The 19934-nt window shown below is 44.8% G+C and overlaps 1 protein-coding gene across 1 annotated transcript; it reads left to right on the plus strand.

The window, feature by feature from the left end:
* The first annotated feature begins 2070 nt into the window (after nt 1-2070).
* MRPL40 (mitochondrial ribosomal protein L40) lies at nt 2071-19362 on the plus strand. The gene is made up of 4 exons (XM_073654504.1): nt 2071-2251; nt 14110-14184; nt 14596-14751; nt 18902-19362. The coding sequence occupies exons 1-4, from the start codon at nt 2091-2093 to the stop codon at nt 19212-19214; spliced, it is 705 nt and encodes a 234-aa protein (XP_073510605.1). The 5' UTR covers nt 2071-2090; the 3' UTR covers nt 19215-19362.
* Nucleotides 19363-19934: the final 572 nt, after the last annotated feature.

Below are 19934 nucleotides of genomic sequence, written 5' to 3' on the forward strand. Positions count from 1 at the left end.
AAATAATACTTTCCCTCGAGATTACTAATCTATTACATGAAGAGCTTCTGTGAAATCTGTCATAGGAAAACTAAAGCTCCGATGTTTACAGATGAATGAATTATTACAAGATGAGGGAATGTTATAATAATTGTAATAAATTATTTGCTTATTTTAATAATCATTATTATATAGACTTTTAGAAGTTATATATATATATATGTATATATTGGACTCAATCTTATATGAACTAATTATTATCTCTAAGTGAACATCTGTGAGTTTGTTGTTGAATTCCTTTCTAGTTAGCTGATGTTTTTTCTTACTCGTTAAAATGCAATAATTAGAAGTTACAGCCAGATTATTTGACCTTCACATAACAGCTGCATTTTGTCTTCTGTTAATTATATTTTCCTGTACTAGAATCGTTATTATGACATGCCTTTATTTTTACCTATATAACTGCCATGGAATGAAATGAGGGTAGACATTATGATTATGCTAATGATTGTTGGCGCTCATTCTGTCTCCATGCTGCATGATCAATAAATAACAAATTATCTTACGAATTCAGGTGTGGACGATTTCTAATTGGTAAGGAAGAAAATTCCACTGACAGGTTTTACCATCAGTGTTTGGTCAGTATTTGGTTTTACCTTCAGTATCTGGTTTTATGATGTGTTTCATCAGTATCTGGTTTTATGATGTTTCATCAGTATCTGGTTTTATCATCAGTGTTTCATCAGTATCTGGTTTTATGATCAGTGTTTCATCAGTATCTGGTTTTATCATCAGTGATTTTCACATAAGGAAAAAATAAATAATTTGAAAACTTTCCCCTGTACATTACAATGTTAATCACGGACTAAACACTGACACCATCCGTGTGCTGTCTGTGAATCCATAGACTTGTGAAGGTCATTTGGATTCATGAAAACTGTTTTTTTTTTTTGCGGTCAGTAAGATTACATGGACATGTGAACAGTCCTATAGCCTGTAATGGGTACGTGGTCTCTTCATGAAAACCACTGAATGAGGCCTATGGATTATTTCTGAAAGCATGGATTGTATGTCAACCGAATTAGAGAAGTTTACAATGCAGATAAGTGGGGGGTCTGTGCCTCCACTGGAATCATATAGCTGAGCAGCTTTAGTAAGTGATAGGCTGTGTGCCCACGTAGCGTTTTTCAAGCGTTTATGCTGCGGAATTTCCGCAGCGGAAACGCTTGTAAAACGCTAGGTAATCCGCACCCCATGGTCCCCAAGGGGATTCCGCATGTTCTATGCACATGCTGCGGATTTTTCCGCAGCGTTTATGCTACGTACAAAAATCCGCAGCATGTCATTTAATTTTGCGGAAGCGCAGCGGAACTCCCGCCATTGACTTGCATTGCGACGCATAGAAACCGCGACTGTACATTTGTACAAGCGGCTTCTATGCGTCTCTATGTGCGGATGGTACCCAGTTCTGGAGGAGAGGAGACTCTCATCCAGACCTGGGTACCATTGTACCTGTAAAAAAAGAATAAAATAACAAATAAAGTTTATACTCACCTGTCCGGCGTCTTCTCTCTGAATGCCAGCAGCGCTGAAGGACCTGCGGTGACGTCACAGTCATGTGACCGCAGGCCCTTCACCGCTCTGTCTCGCGATATGCCGGCAGCCGGGAACCAGACAGGAAGCAGCGCTGCAGCCACGCCGGGGCCTCGGGGGTGAGTATAGCTTAATTATTTGTTTTAATTTTTACGGTTCACACTGTATAAATCCATGCCGTTTGCATGGATTTATACAGTGTGACCTAGTTGTCAAGCACTTTCCAAGTGATGCTATCGCCTGGAAAGTGCTTGTCAATCTGCATGCGGAAACGCATGTGAACCCGCATGTGGATCCGCATGTATTCTGCAGGAAAAACGCATGCATAATCTGCATGCGTTTTTTTCTGCCAGGGAGATGCAGAAATGCTGCAGAAATTTTCTGCTTCATTTCTGCATCGTGGGCACATAGCCATAAAGTAAAGTAGGGCGAGAAGCTTCACCTCATGGCGGCTGCGCTGAGAGCACCGCTCTATAATGTGAGAGCCTCCTCGCTCCACACACACACACAGGAACCAGATGTCTGCCCCTTTGTTTCCGGCCGGTCACTGTGAACGGTGCACAGCTCCTCAGCCGTGTGAGTCGAGGTCAGAGCTGGAGAGGAATCAGGAGTCGGGCAGCATGAATGCAGCTGTGTGTCATTCCTTGCTACAGGCGTGCAGGCAGGGCAGCCGGAGCTGGTGAGGACAGCCGACCGCCATTGTACTGTGCACTGATATAACGCTACCGCTGTACTATGTGGCGATACATGGGCACCGCCTGCATTGCGCTTGTCTGAGGAGTCAGTCCCTGCTGTGTGTAGTATTATCATTATGGCCCAGATGGTGGGAGTTATTTTACCTTGCACAGCCCTGGTGCAGGTTATAGTCGCCACTTTGAGGCTTTTTCCCCATTTGTGTGTATTTTTGTTTACAAAGAAGTTTCACTGTCAGCTTTTATTAAAAAAACAAAAACCATAGTATCCATGTTTCACCGTACATAGACTGCAAAATGAGCGCAAGTCCGTCACTTCGGCATTGATATCAATCTTCAAACACATGACCGCTGCAACCAATCACGGAGCTTTGTAGTTTGTGCCGTCTACCTGAGTCCAGTCATTTGTACACTTAAAGGGGTTATCACTCTGCGACTGCAGAATTCTGAATCTGGACAGCGTGCACAACACAATGTCAGGATTCTTTGGGGTCACTACCAAGACCAGATGGGTCACGTGACCGCAGATGTGCAATTTGCATACATGTGCCAACTAGATGTGATTGGCCTCACTTAATGCAAGTGAATTGAGTGAGGCTGAGCACGTCTAGTCGGAATGTGGCTGGAAGTGTGCAAATCACATACTTTGCAGTCACATGACCTCCCTGTCTTGGTAGCAACATCGGAGAATCCTGACAGTGTGCAGTGCATGCGCTGTAAGAATTCAGATGTCTGCAGTCACAGTCAGTCAGCACTACATCCCTTTCAACAGGGCCAAAGTATATTGTTTTAAATTATGAACTGGCTGGAACAATTTTTTTTTCTCATGAAATTAGACTAGAGAAGGAGTTAGGCTGTGTGCCCACGTAGCGTTTTCCAAGCGTTTATGCTGCGGAATTTCCGCAGCGGAAACGCTTGTGAAACGCTAGGTAATCCGCACCCCATGGTCCCCAAGGGGATTCCGCATGTTCTATGCACATGCTGCGGATTTTTCCGCAGCGTTTATGCTGCGTACAAAAATCCGCAGCATGTCATTTAATTTTGCAGAAGTGCAGCGGAACTCCCGCCATTGACTTGCATTGAGACACATAGAAACCGCGACTGTACATTTTTACAAGCGGCTTCTATATGTGCGGATGGTACCCAGTTCTGGAGGAGAGGAGACTCTCATCCAGACCTGGGTACCATTGTACCTGTAAAAAAAGAATAAAATAACAAATAAAGTTTATACTCACCTGTCCGGCGTCTTCTCTCTGAATGCCAGCAGCGCTGAAGGACCTTCGGTGACGTCACAGTCATGTGACCGCAGGCCCTTCACCGCTCTGTCTCGCGATATGCCGGCAGCCGGGAACCAGCCAGGAAGCAGCGCTGCAGCCACGCCGGGGCCTCGGGGGTGAGTATAGCTTTATTTGTTTTAATTTTTACGGTTCACACTGTATAAATCCATGCTATTTGCATGGATTTATACAGTATGACCTAGTTGTCAAGCACTTTCCAAGTGATGCTATCGCCTGGAAAGTGCTTGTCAATCTGCATGCGGAAACGCATGTGGATCCGCATGTATTCTGCAGGAAAAAGGCATGCACAATCTGCATGCGTTTTTTTCTGCCAGGGAGATGCAGAAATGCTGCAGAAATTTTCTGCTTCATTTCTGCATCGTGGGCACATAGCCTTAAAGCGGTTGTCCTTGTGCTGTTATATATAGAAGCTGCAGAAACCAAATGGTCCAAGTTTTTCATTAAACATATTTGCAAAAAAGCATTTTAGACCAGAGCACATGCATTTAAAGGGGTTGTCCACTACTAGGACAACCCTTTCTCGATCTGAATGTCTGGTGCCAATAAAATAAAAATACTTTTAGGCTATGTGCCCACGATGCAGAAATGCTCCTGATTTTTCCTGAGCGTTTCTGCATCTCCCCTAGCAGAAAAAACACATGCGGATTGTGCATGCTTTTTTCCTGCCAGGGACATGCGGATGTGAAGCGTTCTTCACATGCGTTTCCGCATGCGGGTTGACAAGCGCTTTTCAAGCGATATTAGCATCACTTGGAAATTGCTTGTCAACTTGGTCACACTATATAAATCCATGCAGCCGGCATGGATTTATATAGTGTGACTGTAAAGAATGTTTAAAAATAAAAAAATAAATCTATACTTGCCTTCCGATGGCCCCCGGTGTCTTGCTTTCCTCCGTTCTCCCTTGCCGGCAGATCGCGGTACATTGAAGGACCTGCCGACGTCAGCATCACGTGACCTGTCACATGACTATGATGTCAGCGCCGGTCCTTCAGTCCATCGCGAGCTGCCGGCAAGTGAAGACAAGGAGAGCGGGGGCCGTCAGAAGGTAAATATAACATTTATTTTTTATTTTATTCTTTTTTTCACAGGTTCTATGGTACCCGGGTCCGGAGGAGAGTCTCCTGTCCTCCACACCCGGGTACCATCCGCACATTGAAACGCATGGAATGTGCATCTACATATACAGTGATGCGGAATCCATGCGTTCCAATGCAAGTCAATGGCGGCGAAAACGCAGCACTTCCGCAAAATAATTGGTAGTGCTGCTTTTTTTTCCGCAATGATAATCCGCAGCGGAAATTTCCGCAGCATGTGCAGAGCACATGCGGATTATCATTGGGGAACATGGCAGGCCTTCTACCATGCGTTTTTTTAAGCGTTTTTGCCGCTGCAGAAACGCTTAAAAGCATCGTGGGCACACAGCCTTACTCACATCCGACGCCGTTCCAGCGGTGTCAGCACTTGCATTCCCCGGGGCTCTCATGCGGATGTTATGACGTGAGCCCTGCGCCCAATCAGCTCTGGCGTCACCGTCCTCACCTTCGGACAAATTGAACCTCAAGAGGAAGTCAGAGATCAGTCACAGCCCTAACTTCCTGTTGATGTTCAATACGTCTGAAGGCGAGGACAGTGACGCCAGTGCTGATTGGGCTCAGGGTTCACGTGTCATAACATCCACACGAGAGCCCGGGAATGCGAGTGCAGACACTGCTGTAAAGGCACCAGAGGTGAGTATAAGTGTGTTTTATGTTATCGCCGCCAAACATTCAGATCGAGACGGTATTATTCTAGTAGTTGACAACACCTTTAAACTAGGCTGTATCATATTCGCATTCAGGCGCACGAGGCGAACACCACTCCGCGGCCAGCTGCTTCCTGCTTGTCGGGGTGTCTTTTTCCTGATTGATTGACAGTTTGGACCAGCAGCATGTTGACACCACCGACCCAAACTCTGCGGTCTCTGATTCTGCAAGCAGAGGGGCTTTGCCTCTGCATCATCCGAAGAGCACAGAGGCATTGAAGCTGGCCAGATCTAGCAATCAAGTCAGCTTCAGAGCAGCGCTATTAGAGCTTGTAAGTGCTGTGTTCCTTACCTAGGAGACCACTAATAGACTGCATCAGTGGCAAGTAACCTAGGCAACAAGCAGTAAACAAATGAAATATCTGTCCATTCTTCAAAAATTGAGCGTATTTTGATGACAGGTAAATTGTAAAGTTGCTTGTTTTTACAAGCACATCACAATTGTAACCGTTAAAGAACTTGATAATAACCCTTTAAAAATGTCATCAATCTCAGACAGCCTGAACCCCCATGATCATCTTTTACCAGCTCTAGCAGCGGCTGCTTCATATTCATTTGTGCCGGGTGTCCTACGGATAGGTCATCAATATCATAGTAGTGGAAAACTGCCTTTAATTTATACCCTTCTGCCATATTAGAGCTAGCATTCAGTGTTACTGTGTCTTACAGCACTCCGCATAATAGAAATATACAGTGGCAACCAAAGGTTTTGCATTTACTATTACATATACTATTTATTGATCACAACATAGAGAGTAATTCATTGTTTACAATTCCATAACTTAGTATTTTGTATCATAACCTATTACTCTAATTACTGCACCACACCGACGGGGCATTGAAGCCACTAGAGTATTCGACATCTTGAGGGATCTTGCTCCGTTCCATTTGCAAATCTGCAAACAATTAGTCTTTATTGCTGTGGGTACGGGCCCCAACTCATCGCCCTAACTCATCCCAAAGGTGCTCTATATGGTTTAAATCAAGTGATTAGCTTGGCCTTTGCAACAGGCGACCAATTTTCTTTGCTAACCAGTTTTTTTACTAAATTGGATGTGTGCTTAGGATCATTGTCTTGCTGGAATTTCCATCCTCTGCCTACTTCGGTTTTACCATGTGGCAGCATTACATTCTCCAGTATTCATACAATACAGACCAAAAGTTTGGACACACCTTCTCATTTAAAGATTTTTCTGTATTTTCATGACCATGGAAATTGTACATTCACACTGAAGGCATCAAAACTATGAATTAACACATGTGGAATTATATACTTAACAAAAAAAAGTGTGAAACAACTGAAAATGTCTTATATTCTAGGTTCTTCAAAGTAGCCACCTTTTGCTTTGATGACTGCTTTGCACACTCTTGGCATTCTCTTGATGAGCTTCAAGAGGTAGTCACCGGAAATGGTCTTCCAACAATCTTGAAGGAGTTCCCAGAGATGCTTAGCACTTGTTGGCCCTTTTGCCTTCACTCTGCGGTCCAGCTCACCCCAAACCATCTCGATTGGGTTTAGGTCTGGTGACTGTGGAGGCCAGGTCATCTGGTGTAGCACCCCATCAATCTCCTTCTTGGTCAAATAGCCCTTACACAGCCTGGAGGTGTGTTTGGGGTCATTGTCATTTTGAAAAATAAATGATGGTCCAACTAAACGCAAACCGGATGGAATAGTTTGCCGCTGCAAGATGCTGTGGTAGCCATGCTGGCTCAGTATGCCTTCAATTTTGAATAAATCCCCAACAGTGTCACCAGCAAAGCACCCCCACACCATCACACCTCCTCCTCCATGCCTCACAGTGGGAACCAGGCATGTAGAGTTCATCCGTTCACCTTTTCTGCGTCGCACAAGGACACGGTGGTTGGAACCAAAGATCTCAAATTTGGACTCAACAGACCAAAGCACAGATTTCCACTGGTCTAATGTCCATTCCTTGTGTTCTTTAGCCCAAACAAGTCTCTTCTGCTTGTTGCCTGTCCTTAGCAGTGGTTTCCTAGCAGCTATTTTATCATGAAGGCCTGCTGCACAAAGTCTCCTCTTAACAGTTGTTGTAGAGATGTTTTTGCTGCTAGAACTCTGTGTGGCATTGACCTGGTCTCTAATCTGAGCTGCTGTTAACCTGTGATTTCTGAAGCTGGTGACTCGGATAAACTTATCCTCAGAAGCAGAGGTGACTCTTGGTCTTCCTTTCCTGGGGCGGTCCTCATGTGAGCCAGTTTCTTTGTAGCACTTGATGGTTTTTGCAACTGCACTTGGGGACACTTTCAAAGTTTTCACAATTTTTCGCACTGACTGACCTTCATTTCTTAAAGTAATGATGGCCACTCGTTTTTCTTTACTTAGCTGCTTTTTTCTTGCCATAATACAAATTCTAACAGTCTATTTAGCAGGACTATCAGCTGTGTATCCACCAGACTTCTGCACAACACAACTGATGGTCCCAACCCCATTTATAAGGCAAGAAATCCCACTTATTAAACCTGACAGGGCACACCTGTCAGGTTTAATACGTTTCCGGTGACTACCTCATGAAACTCATCAAGAGAATGCCAAGAGTGTGCAAAGCAGTCATCAAAGCAAAAGGTGGCTACTTTGAAGAACCTAGAATATAAGACATATTTTCAGTTGTTTCACACTTTTTTGTTAAGTATATAATTCCACATGTGTTAATTCATAGTTTTGATGCCTTCAGTGTGAATGTACAATTTTCATAGTCATGAAAATACAGAAAAATCTTTAAATGAGGTGTGTCCAAACTTTTGGTCTGTACTGTATTTCCATCAATTCTTTGCAGAGGGACAATGGCAGATGCAGAAAAGCAGCCCTAAACCATGACATTGCCACCCCCATGTTTCACTGTAGGTGTTTGGTACCTTACATCATTAAATTTTCCAGTTGGGCGGTATATATATAGTGCTTGCCATCATTACCAAACAGATTGAACTTGGATTCATCCGACCACAACACCTTAGACCAGGGGTCCTCAAACTACGGCCCGCGGAGGACTTTTATCTGGCCCGCCGGGCTATGGGCGGAGGAGAGGAGAGCGGTGCCATTGCCCGCCCTTCCCCCCCACTTGCTCAGGGCCCCGGCAGGCGGATACTTACCTCTCCCCGTGCCTCCGCAGATCCGCTGTCTTCCTGCTCTGCGCTTCCTGTGACGTCTCAGGTCAGAGGGCGCGGTGACGTCTTTACACCGCGCCCTCCCGAGTGCCGTCACAGGCAGCGCAGAGCGGGACAACGCTGCTGCGACGCTGGAGTCCAGACCAGAGTAGAGCAGCGGCGGCAAGTGAGAAGTGAGGGGATTATTGGATTTTTTTTTTTTTTATGTATGGAGGCATAGGTCATTATATGGGGGGGGGGGGTGACATGCTGCATGGGTCATGATATGGGGGGGTGACACCCTGCATGGGTCATGATATGGGGGGGTGACACGCTGCATGGGTCATGATATGGGGGGGTGACACCCTGCATGGGGCATGATATGGGGGGGTGACACGCTGCATGGGGCATGATATGGGGGGGTGACACGGTGCATGATATGGGGGGGTGACACGCTGCGTGGGGCATGATATGGGGGGGTGACACGCTGCATGGGGCATGATATGGGGGGGTGACACGCTGCATGGGGCATGATATGGGGGGGTGACATGCTGCATGGGGCATTATATGGGGGGGTGACATGCTGCATGGGGCATTATATGGGGGGGGTGACATGCTGCATGGGGCATTATATGGGGGGGTGACATGCTGCATGGGGCATTATATGGGGGGGTGACATGCTGCATGGGGCATTATATGGGGGGGGTGACACGCTGCATGGGACATTATATGGGGGGGTGACACGCTGCATGGGGCATTATATGGGGGGGTGACACGCTGCATGGGGCATTATATGGGGGGGTGACACGCTGCATGGGGCATTATATGGGGGGGTGACACGCTGCATGGGGCATTATATGGGGGGGTGACACGCTGCATGGGGCATTATATGGGGGGGACACGCTGCATGGGGCATTATATGGGGGGGTGACACGCTGCATGGGGCATTATATGGGGGGGGTGACACGCTGCATGGGGCATTATATGGGGGGGGTGACACGCTGCATGGGGCATTATATGGGGGGGTGACACGCTGCATGGGGCATTATATGGGGGGGTGACACCCTGCATGGGGCATTATATGGGGGGGTGACACGCTGCATGGGTCATGATATGGGGGGGTGACACGCTGCATGGGGCATGATATGGGGGGGGTGACACGCTGCATGGGGCATGATATGGGGGGGGTGACATGCTGCATGGGGCATGATATGGGGGGGTGACATGCTGCATGGGGCATTATATGGGGGGGTGACATGCTGCATGGGGCATTATATGGGGGGGTGACATGCTGCATGGGGCATTATATGGGGGGGTGACATGCTGCATGGGGCATTATATGGGGGGGGTGACATGCTGCATGGGGCATTATATGGGGGGGTGACATGCTGCATGGGGCATTATATGGGGGGGTGACATGCTGCATGGGGCATTATATGGGGGGGGGTGACATGCTGCATGGGGCATTATATGGGGGGGGTGACATGCTGCATGGGGCATTATATGGGGGGGGTGACATGCTGCATGGGGCATTATATGGGGGGGTGACATGCTGCATGGGGCATTATATGGGGGGGTGACATGCTGCATGGGGCATTATATGGGGGGGGTGACATGCTGCATGGGGCATTATATGGGGGGGTGACATGCTGCATGGGGCATTATATGGGGGGGTGACATGCTGCATGGGGCATTATATGGGGGGGGTGACATGCTGCATGGGGCATTATATGGGGGGGTGACATGCTGCATGGGGCATTATATGGGGGGGGTGACATGCTGCATGGGGCATTATATGGGGGGGGTGACATGCTGCATGGGGCATTATATGGGGGGGTTACATGCTGCATGGGGCATTATATGGGGGGGTGACATGCTGCATGGGGCATTATATGGGGGGGTTACATGCTGCATGGGGCATTATATGGGGGGGGTGACATGCTGCATGGGGCATTATATGGGGGGGTGACATGCTGCATGGGGCATTATATGGGGGGTGACATCCTGCATGGGGCATTATAAAGACAGGGGAGTGATATTTTGCATGGGGCATTATATGGTGTGAGAAAGGGACATCCTGCATGGGGCATTATATGGGGGGTGGCATCCAGCTTGGGGCATTATAAGGGGGGGGGGGACAGCCTGCACATGGCATTATAAGGGGGAAACAGCCTGCCTATTGGGAACATTTACCTGCCCATTGAGGACCTATGCTGCCTATTGGGTACATGTACCTGCCTATTGGGAACCGATGCTGCCTATTGGGTACATGTACCTGCCTATTGAGGACCGATGCTGCCTATTGGGGACATTTACCTGCCTATTGGGGACCTATGCTGCCTATTGGGTACAGTTACCTACCTATTGAAATACCGGTTGATTTAACTTGTTCTTCATTTTAAATATTGTATTTGTTCCTGTATTGTTTTTTTTACTTCAAAATAAGATATGTGCAGTGTGCATAGGAATTCGTTCATAGTTTTTTTTTAAAAACTATATTCCGGCCCTCCAATGGTCTGAGGGACCGTGAACTGGTCCCCTGTTTAAAAAGTTTGAGGACCCCTGCCTTAGACCAATCTGTCTCTTTCCATTTGCTGTGTTCTTTGGCAAACTCAAGTCGGACCTTCCGGTTCTTTGCAGAGATGAAAGGCTTCTTGACTGGAACTTGTGCATTTAACCCTACTGTTCTTAGCCGTCGTACCACAGTTTGGTGACTCACTTTGACCCCATATTCTTCGTTCATTTCGTTCCAAATCTGTACAGCACTTTTATGGAAATCAGATACTGATTTTTTCTTAATAATGTGATCAACTCTGGAGGAAGTTTTCCATTGTCGTCCACTTCTAGATTTGTCAGCTGTTGTATAACCTTCTTTTTCTTTCTTTAATATATGTGACACTTGACTCTGGGAACAGATGAATTCCATAGCTACCTCTTTTTGGCTTTTACCTGACTACACTCTCAGAATAATAAGCTCACTGACATCTGGTGATAAATTTGGCATCTTTGCCATGTTTTACCCTAAAAAAACACGCATTATATATTAAAAAAAAAAAAAGGACAAAATACGACTACCCATGACAAAATATGCAAAACATTTAGTCCAGCAAATGTCGAAAACAGTCAAACACAATTTTCGTCCTTATAGCTGACAACCATTCGCTTCTGGTTTACTAAAATCACCAGGAAAATGGCATCACATCAACCAGACAGAAGTAATCAAACTTTAAAAAAAGAAAAAAAAACAAAAACAAACTTTTGGTTGCTACTGTACTCAGGGCTGTGGAGTCGGTAAGCCAAACCTCTGACTCCCTCATACATGGCTCATGTTTAAGTGATAAATTTACTGTAGCACAGATTCATCTCAGCTAAGAGTCTAGACACTTAGATCAGGAATAGGACAGACATTTATAGGACATTTCATAACTTTCCCTAATTCTTATGAAAAAAATATTTCCACAAACTGCATTGAATTACTGTACTCAAGTTATTATATATTTTAGGAGTTGGATTCGGTCCATTTTATACCGATTCCGACTCCACAGCCCTGACTGTACTTTTAAGATTAAATTATTAAAGGGGTTGTCTGATACTTAAAATGCCCTTCATAAACATATACCGTATGTTTAAGCCCTAATCACTACAGTGACGCGCACCCTGGGGCCTTGGGGTACTCGGTAGCCGGGCCGGTCGGTTCTATTTGGGGGTAGTCACGGCGGCAGTGACCCGGTCCGTGGCCCAGGGCAGTCAACAAACGAACAGTCAATTGGGGGAATAAAGAAAAGGGGAATAAAGTTTGTGACACCACCCCTGGTATGCGGCTATATGTGGCCACCGCTGCTATTCACCACTGGGGCCGTTGGTGACGCAGCAGAGATGGTACAGCTCTCCACGGGTAGAGCTAGGCCCCAGGGCAGTTAAATAGGACTTGATGAGGTAGATGTTGTTGTTGCAGACTGTGTAGTGCAGGGCCAGTGACGCAGCAATTAAGTGAAGGACACAGTGGGGTGCAGTCTTCAAGTATTTACTCACAGTTGTTAAGTTGCTCCAGGTTACAATTACCGGTTTATAACCACCTACGTCGTCCTGTGTCCTCCGGGGAAGTGATCCAGCCAACTCTCAGATAACTTAGGTGTACTTGAACGGGACCCCTTTCTTATGTACCTTCCCAGGTCGTCTCTCTCTGTGCTGGCTCTCTCTCTCGCTGCACCTCACGCACATTGTCCCGAGCCAGTGGCCCCGGGCCTTGTTGGGCAACGTCTGGTCTGTCCCCTTTGTCCTATATGGCCACCTTAAAAAGCGAATGTGTGTGGTTGTTGGTTATGGCACTTGAAGATACCGCAGCCTCCGGTTTGCTAGCTGAGTCTTGCAGTACTCCACTAGTCTGGGGCCGGTCCCCTACTGCGGCCTGAACCCTCCACGATCAGCGTGAACTCGGGCACACTGGTTGGCTCCGCACTCGCTGTGCCCCTAGGATCCCTTCTATCTCTGGAGCCCCTCTCACTGCTCCGGTGTTCTCTCCTCCTGGGCCTCTCTGACTGGGCCCCACTCCTCACTCAACTCCTCTGGAACTCCTAACTCCTTCTAGATGTTTCTACCCTTCCTTTTATACTGTTCTGTCATTGCTCCCCTAAACTACTTCCTCTACTTAGTGCCACCTTCCTAACAGGGACCAGGCCTGTGCTCTCCCTTAGGAGCTATCTGGACCTTCCCTTATGAAGTGGTGTAGTGTTTGATGTGAGTGTTTGGGTCCCGGGTAGTGCTCCCTCCTTACCTTAGAGGGGTACCACACCTCTGGCTGAGATGCAGTACCTCTGTGGCAACTGGACCCGCAGGGACGCCACAACTGTAATTTGCTTTATTATAAAATTCCATACTATTCTTCCTATACAGCTAATCCTTGTAGCTGTCATTTTTTTTTGTTATTCCCTGTGATGTTGTGCTTGAGGGGAGTCTCAAACAAGAAGTCATAGGAAGAAGCCTCTGCAGTCACCTCCTTGCTGCTTCTATCACCTGCTGAAGGTGCGGGCACAGATGACGTTTGGGGGCCGATACTGAAACTGCGGTCCCTTTTCCTTGACCCTCCCAGAAATTGAACGTTACACCTCCGATGACACGCTGTTTTGGGAGAGAAGTGAGCTCACGGCCAGCCTCCTGTGACGTCCTATTTGAAACTCCCCAGAAACAACATGTCACAAGAAGTAAAGAAAAACACGACATATAGCTATAACAGTAGAGAATTTTATAATAACCTTACTTTATTAATTTGCTTTATGGCTTAAAGGCAGATATTTATAAAGGGCATTATAGACATCGGACAACCCTTCCTAATATTATCTGGGTGTATAATTTTGTCTCTCCAGCAATATTTATATGTTTATTTTTCCGTTTATTAAAGGTGTTGTCTAAACATACTTTTTCTTTCCCACTCTACCACCCAGCGTGCATTAGTGTCTCTAGGTTGTTACTGTACAACCCCTTTGAATCTTTTTATTGTTGTTGCTCCCACCCTGTTATCTTCTTGTCCTGTTATTTTGGCATTTACCTTACCTCCTTACTACAGGATTTTTGCTACAGCAACAACGTATGAAATGCATTTTTATGATGATGAAATTGATAATGCAAACCAATTTTTCTGCAGTCCACCTTGGATATGGAGACGAGAAAGTCATTGGCAAGCTTCTCTGCTAGGCCTTCGCTCAGTACTTCCAATGAGGTAAGAAACCGTCCATGCTGTGTGTCCTTGACATCAGACGTATCCATCAATTAGTTTGTGACTGATCTATTCCATTTTTACTAGACACATAAGTAGAGCAACCCCCATACACACAAGATGAAAGTCGTTGAGACAGCCTGACTATCTAATATGTATTGTGCCCCCTGAATCTTATTCTACAGATGATGGAGTTGTAATTTAAAAATTTCAACACCAAATCCTATCTTTCAGGGGTGATAAACTGCCGCTAGAGTTGTTTGACAGCGACTTTCTTCTCTCCCATTGAAAACAATGACACTTGGGGAGAGGGGAGAGAGAGCTGTCTTCTGAACGAAAATTAATTTAGCATTAATTGATTGTGTTGTGTATGCGAGTCTTATTATTGGTGTTGTGTTTTCACTACCTTTTTAGAGCTGAACCTAGAAAGAAGAAGAAGGTGGATCCCAAGAGGGAACTAATAGCAAGGGAGCGCATGAGGAAGAAACTTAAAAAAATGGAGCGTGTCCCACCTGAACTTATACCCATTGAGGACTTCTCACCATCAGCAAAATATTTAGATGACAGCAGGTAAACTGATAAATGTTGCCGTTATACACCGAATATATATGTATGTTTGTAACCCCCTGGGATGTTTTTACCTATTAATATGGGCATACAGGTAATAGAATGATTAAATCATACCTGTATGCCCATATCTGTGGTCTTGATGTGCAGAAATAGTCTTTTATTCGTGTATGCTATTGATTTCTTCCAGGCTCCACGATGTGAGGTGCCCGAGAGAAATCTCCGCCATCTGTCTTCATTTGAATAGCGCCGCCCCCCCGGGGCCAGAAATGTAAGTCACAGAGCAGTGTGACACTGATGGGAGGAGGGTGCTATTCCAATGAAGACTGGAGGCAGAGATCTCTTTCGGGCAACTCACGCAACATGGCGTCCTCTAATTATTCCAGCAAATTTTACATTCAAAAAGTCAAATGGGCTCCTTCCTTTCCGAACACTGCTGTGTGCTCCCAAACATTAGTTTTCCTCCACATATTCGTTATTGACATACTCAGGAGAAACTGCACAACAAATTATAAATTTCTCTTGTTACCCTTACGAAAATGCAAAATTTGAGGCAAAAAAACATTTTTGTGGGAAAAATGTGATCCCCCCCCCCCCGGCTCAATGTTCTAAACTTCTGTGTAGCACTTTGGGGTTCAAGGTGTTCACCACACATCTAGATAAGTTCCCAAAGGGGTTACTTTCCAAAATGGTGTCACTTGTGGGGGGCTTCCAGTGTTTAGGCACATCAATGGCTCCCCAAATGCAACATGGCGTCCGCTAATTATTCCAGCAAATTTTGCATTCAAAAAGTCAAATGGCACTCCTTTCTTTCTGAGCCCTGCCGTACTCCCAAACCGTGGTTTTCCTCCACATCTGGGGTATCTGCATCCCAGGAGAAATTGCACAACAAACTTTGGGGTTCATTTTTTTCCTGTTACCGTTGCGAAAATAAAAAAAACTTTGGGTCTGAAGTAACAATTTTTGTGAAAAAAAGATAAATGTTCATTCTTCTCTTCCGCATTCCAAAAATTCCTGTGAAGCACCTGAAGAGTTAATAAAGTTCTTGAATGTGGTTTTGAGCACCTTGAGGGGTGCAGTTTTTAGAATGGTGTCACTTTTGTTTTTTTTTTTGTCATAAAGGCCCCTCAAAGTCACTTCAAATGTGATCTGGTCCCTAAAAAGAAAAAAAAAAAAATTTGTAAATTCTGTTGAAAATATGAGAAATCGCTGGTCAAATTTTAACCCTTAACTTCCTAACAAACAAAAAAATTGTTTCAAAAATTGTGCTGATGTAAAGTAGACATGTGGGAAATGTTATCTAACTATTTTGTGTGACATAACGCTCTGACTCAAGGGCACAAAAATTAAAAGTTTGAAAATTGCAAAATTTTTGCCAATATTCTGTTTTGATCAGATTATTTTTATTGAGGAAATTTTACAATAATAGGGGAAGGGAGAAAAAAAGACCAAACCAAAAAAAAACACCATATATCAAACAAAAAAAAAATTATATATATATATATATATATATATATATATATATATGAGAGGAAAAGTTGGGTCCAATATTGGTTCTTTCACATATAAACACCAAAAAATATCGATAAAATTTTACCATTACCATGAAGTACAATATATCACGAAAAAACAACCTCAGAATCAGTGACATCAATTTGAAGCGTTCCAGAGTAATTACCTCATAAAGTGACAATGGTCAGAATTGTAAGAATTGGCCTGGTCATTACGGTGCAATCAGCCTTGGGGATAAAGTGGTTAAATATATTCACAACAATATATTTAAAACCAACAATCAAATCAAAGGTCCATTTACTCATATTATCGATCAAACTATTTTATTCCTGTATCCACCCCCTCTTTTTAGCCATATATTTATCGTATTTTTCAGATTATAAGACGCACTTTTTTCCTCAAATTGTGGGGGGTGCGTCTTATAGTCCGAATCTACTAAATAGTGTACGGTTGCTGTGGGGGTGTGGCGGGGAGTGGCAGCAGCGGCGGAGTGGGGCACAGCACAAACTGCAGCTGGGTTGACACTGCTCCCCCTATTAAGGTGAGTGAATAGTCGTCACTCCTGAGAGCAGAACGGGAAGCAGCGCTGGAGCAGAGGGAAGGAAGGTGAGTAGTATAGTTTATTTTTTTTGTGTGTAGTGTGATTAGCATGAGTGGTGCCATGCATGCCGGGACGAGGGGTGCTATGCATGCCGGGGAGGAGCGGGGGCACAGCAGAACCTGCAGCTGGGTTGACACTGAGCACCCTATTAAGGTGAGTGAATAGTCACTACTCCCCACGTCCATAGTCCCAGCGTGGGGAGCAGTGACTATTCCGACAGCTCATCTCACCGTGAGAGGGCACATGGCTGTGACGTCATGCGCAGCTCACACTGTGAGATGAGTGCTGACAGCAGAAAGGGAAGCAGAGCTGGAGCAGAGGGAAGGAAGGCGAGTAGTATAGTTTATTTTTTCTGTGTGATGGGCATGAGGGGGGCCATGCATACCAGGAAGAGGGATGAGGGGTGCCGTGCATGCCAGGATAGGGGCCACATATATCAGGAAGGGGGGGCCAATATAACAGGATGGGGGATATTAGTACTGAATTGGGGTACATTACCCCTATAACAGTTAGCAGCAGACCCCCTCCCCTACAACAGTACATCATGACCACATTTTTTGCTTGCATTTTTTTTTCTTCCTCTAAAACCTAGGTTCGTCTTATGGTGCGAAAAATACGGTACTTGCACAAAGTAAAAATGCCGCCCACCTCCTGGACTTTAATCTCCGTAGTGCCTTCATGAAGTTTTGCATCAAAGTCTAGCATTTTTAGAAGAAAAAATATTACATAATTTGTGTGCAGCTAGAAGTTTGACCCCAGTTGACTACTGTATTTTTCGGACTGTAAGAAGCACTAGACCATAAGTTTCACCTAGGTTTTAGAGGAGGAAAATGGGGAAACAATTTTTGAAGCAAAACATGTTTTAAAATATTTAATAACATGTCTGCTGACACTTTATGGGGAGATCTGCAGCTGTTGCCAAACTACAGCTCCCATCATCCCAACCTGTTCAAGCATGATGGGAGTTGTAGAATTGAGACAGCTGCAGGGCCACTTTGACAGGTGGCCCTGCAGTTTATTTTAAAAAAGGAGGCTCATACAAATCATGATGACAAGATCTGTATGCTTGATTTGTATGAGCCTCCTTTTCGCGCTAGCGCCGTCCTTGCCGTAAGTGGCGTTTGTGCACAATCACATCCCGGCTTTCTCCAGCAAAATGGCGCCGGGGCGGCGCATGCTCTGATTGACCTCCAGCCAAATTGGCGCTGGTGTCTGCACATGCGCATATTGGGATCTCTGCTCAATGACAAGCTGAGATCTCAATCTGCGCATGCGGCGCCATTTTGCTGTAGACCGCCACCGGCTTCTGACAGTGGCATTTAACACACACTGTCAGGAGGGCATGTTGTTCCACTCTCCCATTGGCATTCTTGTAACGTGATTGCGGGGCGCCGATTTGTTATCATGATAGCCGGGGGTCTGCTGATGACCCCGTGGCTGTCATTTCAATCCTCCTGTGAAAGCCAGCCCCGCGGCTTGTGTTCTTAGGAGATCATGATTTTCTCTATACATTAGTGCTGATACACTGCTATGTATGTCACAGACGATCAGACAAACGCAGCTTCGTGTCCTCAAGGACTATTAAATACAGTAAAAAAAGTGAAAAAAGTTTTTAAAAATATGAAGAAAACAAAAAATTGTCAAATTGCCCCATTAAAAAAATAAACATATTTTGTATCACTGCGTTCGTAAAAGTCCGATTTATCAAAATATAAAATAAATTAATCCAATAGGTAAACTGAGTAACAACAAACAAAATCAAAACGCCAAAATTACAGTTTTTGGCCTCATCAACGTTGCAATAAGAGGCGATCAAAACATCATGCCATATCTTGAAAGGGTTAAATAGCAAAAACGTTCTGACCGATTCCCTTTAATGCATGTATAAGAATCATACGGCATTTTCTCTGATGGAGAAGTAATCTGCTCTTTATATAGTGATTTGTTTATACAATATAAAGAACGCATATACAACACACTTAATAAAATAAAGCTACAAATAATGGAACAGTCTTAATTCTTTTTTTGTTTAATTTATAGAATTCGTAAACCACCACAGCTTGCTGAAGAAGAACAAGAAAGACGGGCCTTACTTATTAAAAAATGGTCCTGGAGTAAGCGGCAAGAACATGATGAAGAACAAAAGGGGATTGCGTGTCTGTTAGAATCTCAAAGGAAAGCTCTGGAAGAATTGCGTCTGGAGTCAGAGGAGCTCTACAATGCTGCTATCCGTTGTGATGCAGGAATGTTACCTATGGAAAATCCCGGACCATGTAATACTCCCCCAAACTCCACATATAATCCGCCTGATGGGAAGTACAATGATATCACCAAAGTCTACACCCAACAATGAGGGAGCAATTGTGGTTTGACTGTTCTTGAAGGATTATGAAATTTGTCACTTTTCTTAGTGGAAAAATGGAACACTGGACACTGAGTTTTGTGCCGATTTTAATGTAAACGTGTACATGTTCTACAAATAAAATCTGTCAATCACTATAGTGAACATGGATGTAATATGAACTTTTCACCACTGACCAAGGGTTGTGTGGTATTGCCTATCAGCCCCACTGAAGGAGTTGAAGTTGAGCTGCATTACCACACACAACCTACAGTAAGTGGCGCTATTTCTGAAAGAAAGTAGCAATATTTTTCTAATCTTTGACAACAGCTTTAATTTAGCCCAAAAAATATAAAAGTTGTGCATATTCATATGCAGCAGATGCAGTCTGTATGTCAAATGCAGGAATGCGAGAGCGCAGAAATAATGGCAGGTGGACACTAAAAGATGCAATGCAGCAAAACTTATGTTTTACTCAATTCGTTGACTCAGTGCACATCATAGTGGTTGCATTAATCAACATGAATATAGTGTCCAGAAACATATGACCACAGTCTCTAAATATGAGGGCACATAATATTGTCCGTTCATAACTGTGTAGCAGGTTTATGGTTCAGTCCAAGCATACCTCCCATCTGTGAAAGAAAAATAAATTGACACTTGTCCATCTTTTTAAATGCCTAACAAGATCCCTAACGTCGCCTAATCATTTAGTGCTCCTATACAGAAATG

Source organism: Phyllobates terribilis, unplaced genomic scaffold (assembly GCF_046119375.1).
Source record: "Phyllobates terribilis strain yellow unplaced genomic scaffold, ASM4611937v1 Scaffold_1__5_contigs__length_1240528914, whole genome shotgun sequence".
In the NCBI taxonomy this organism is placed as follows: Eukaryota; Metazoa; Chordata; class Amphibia; order Anura; family Dendrobatidae; genus Phyllobates; species Phyllobates terribilis.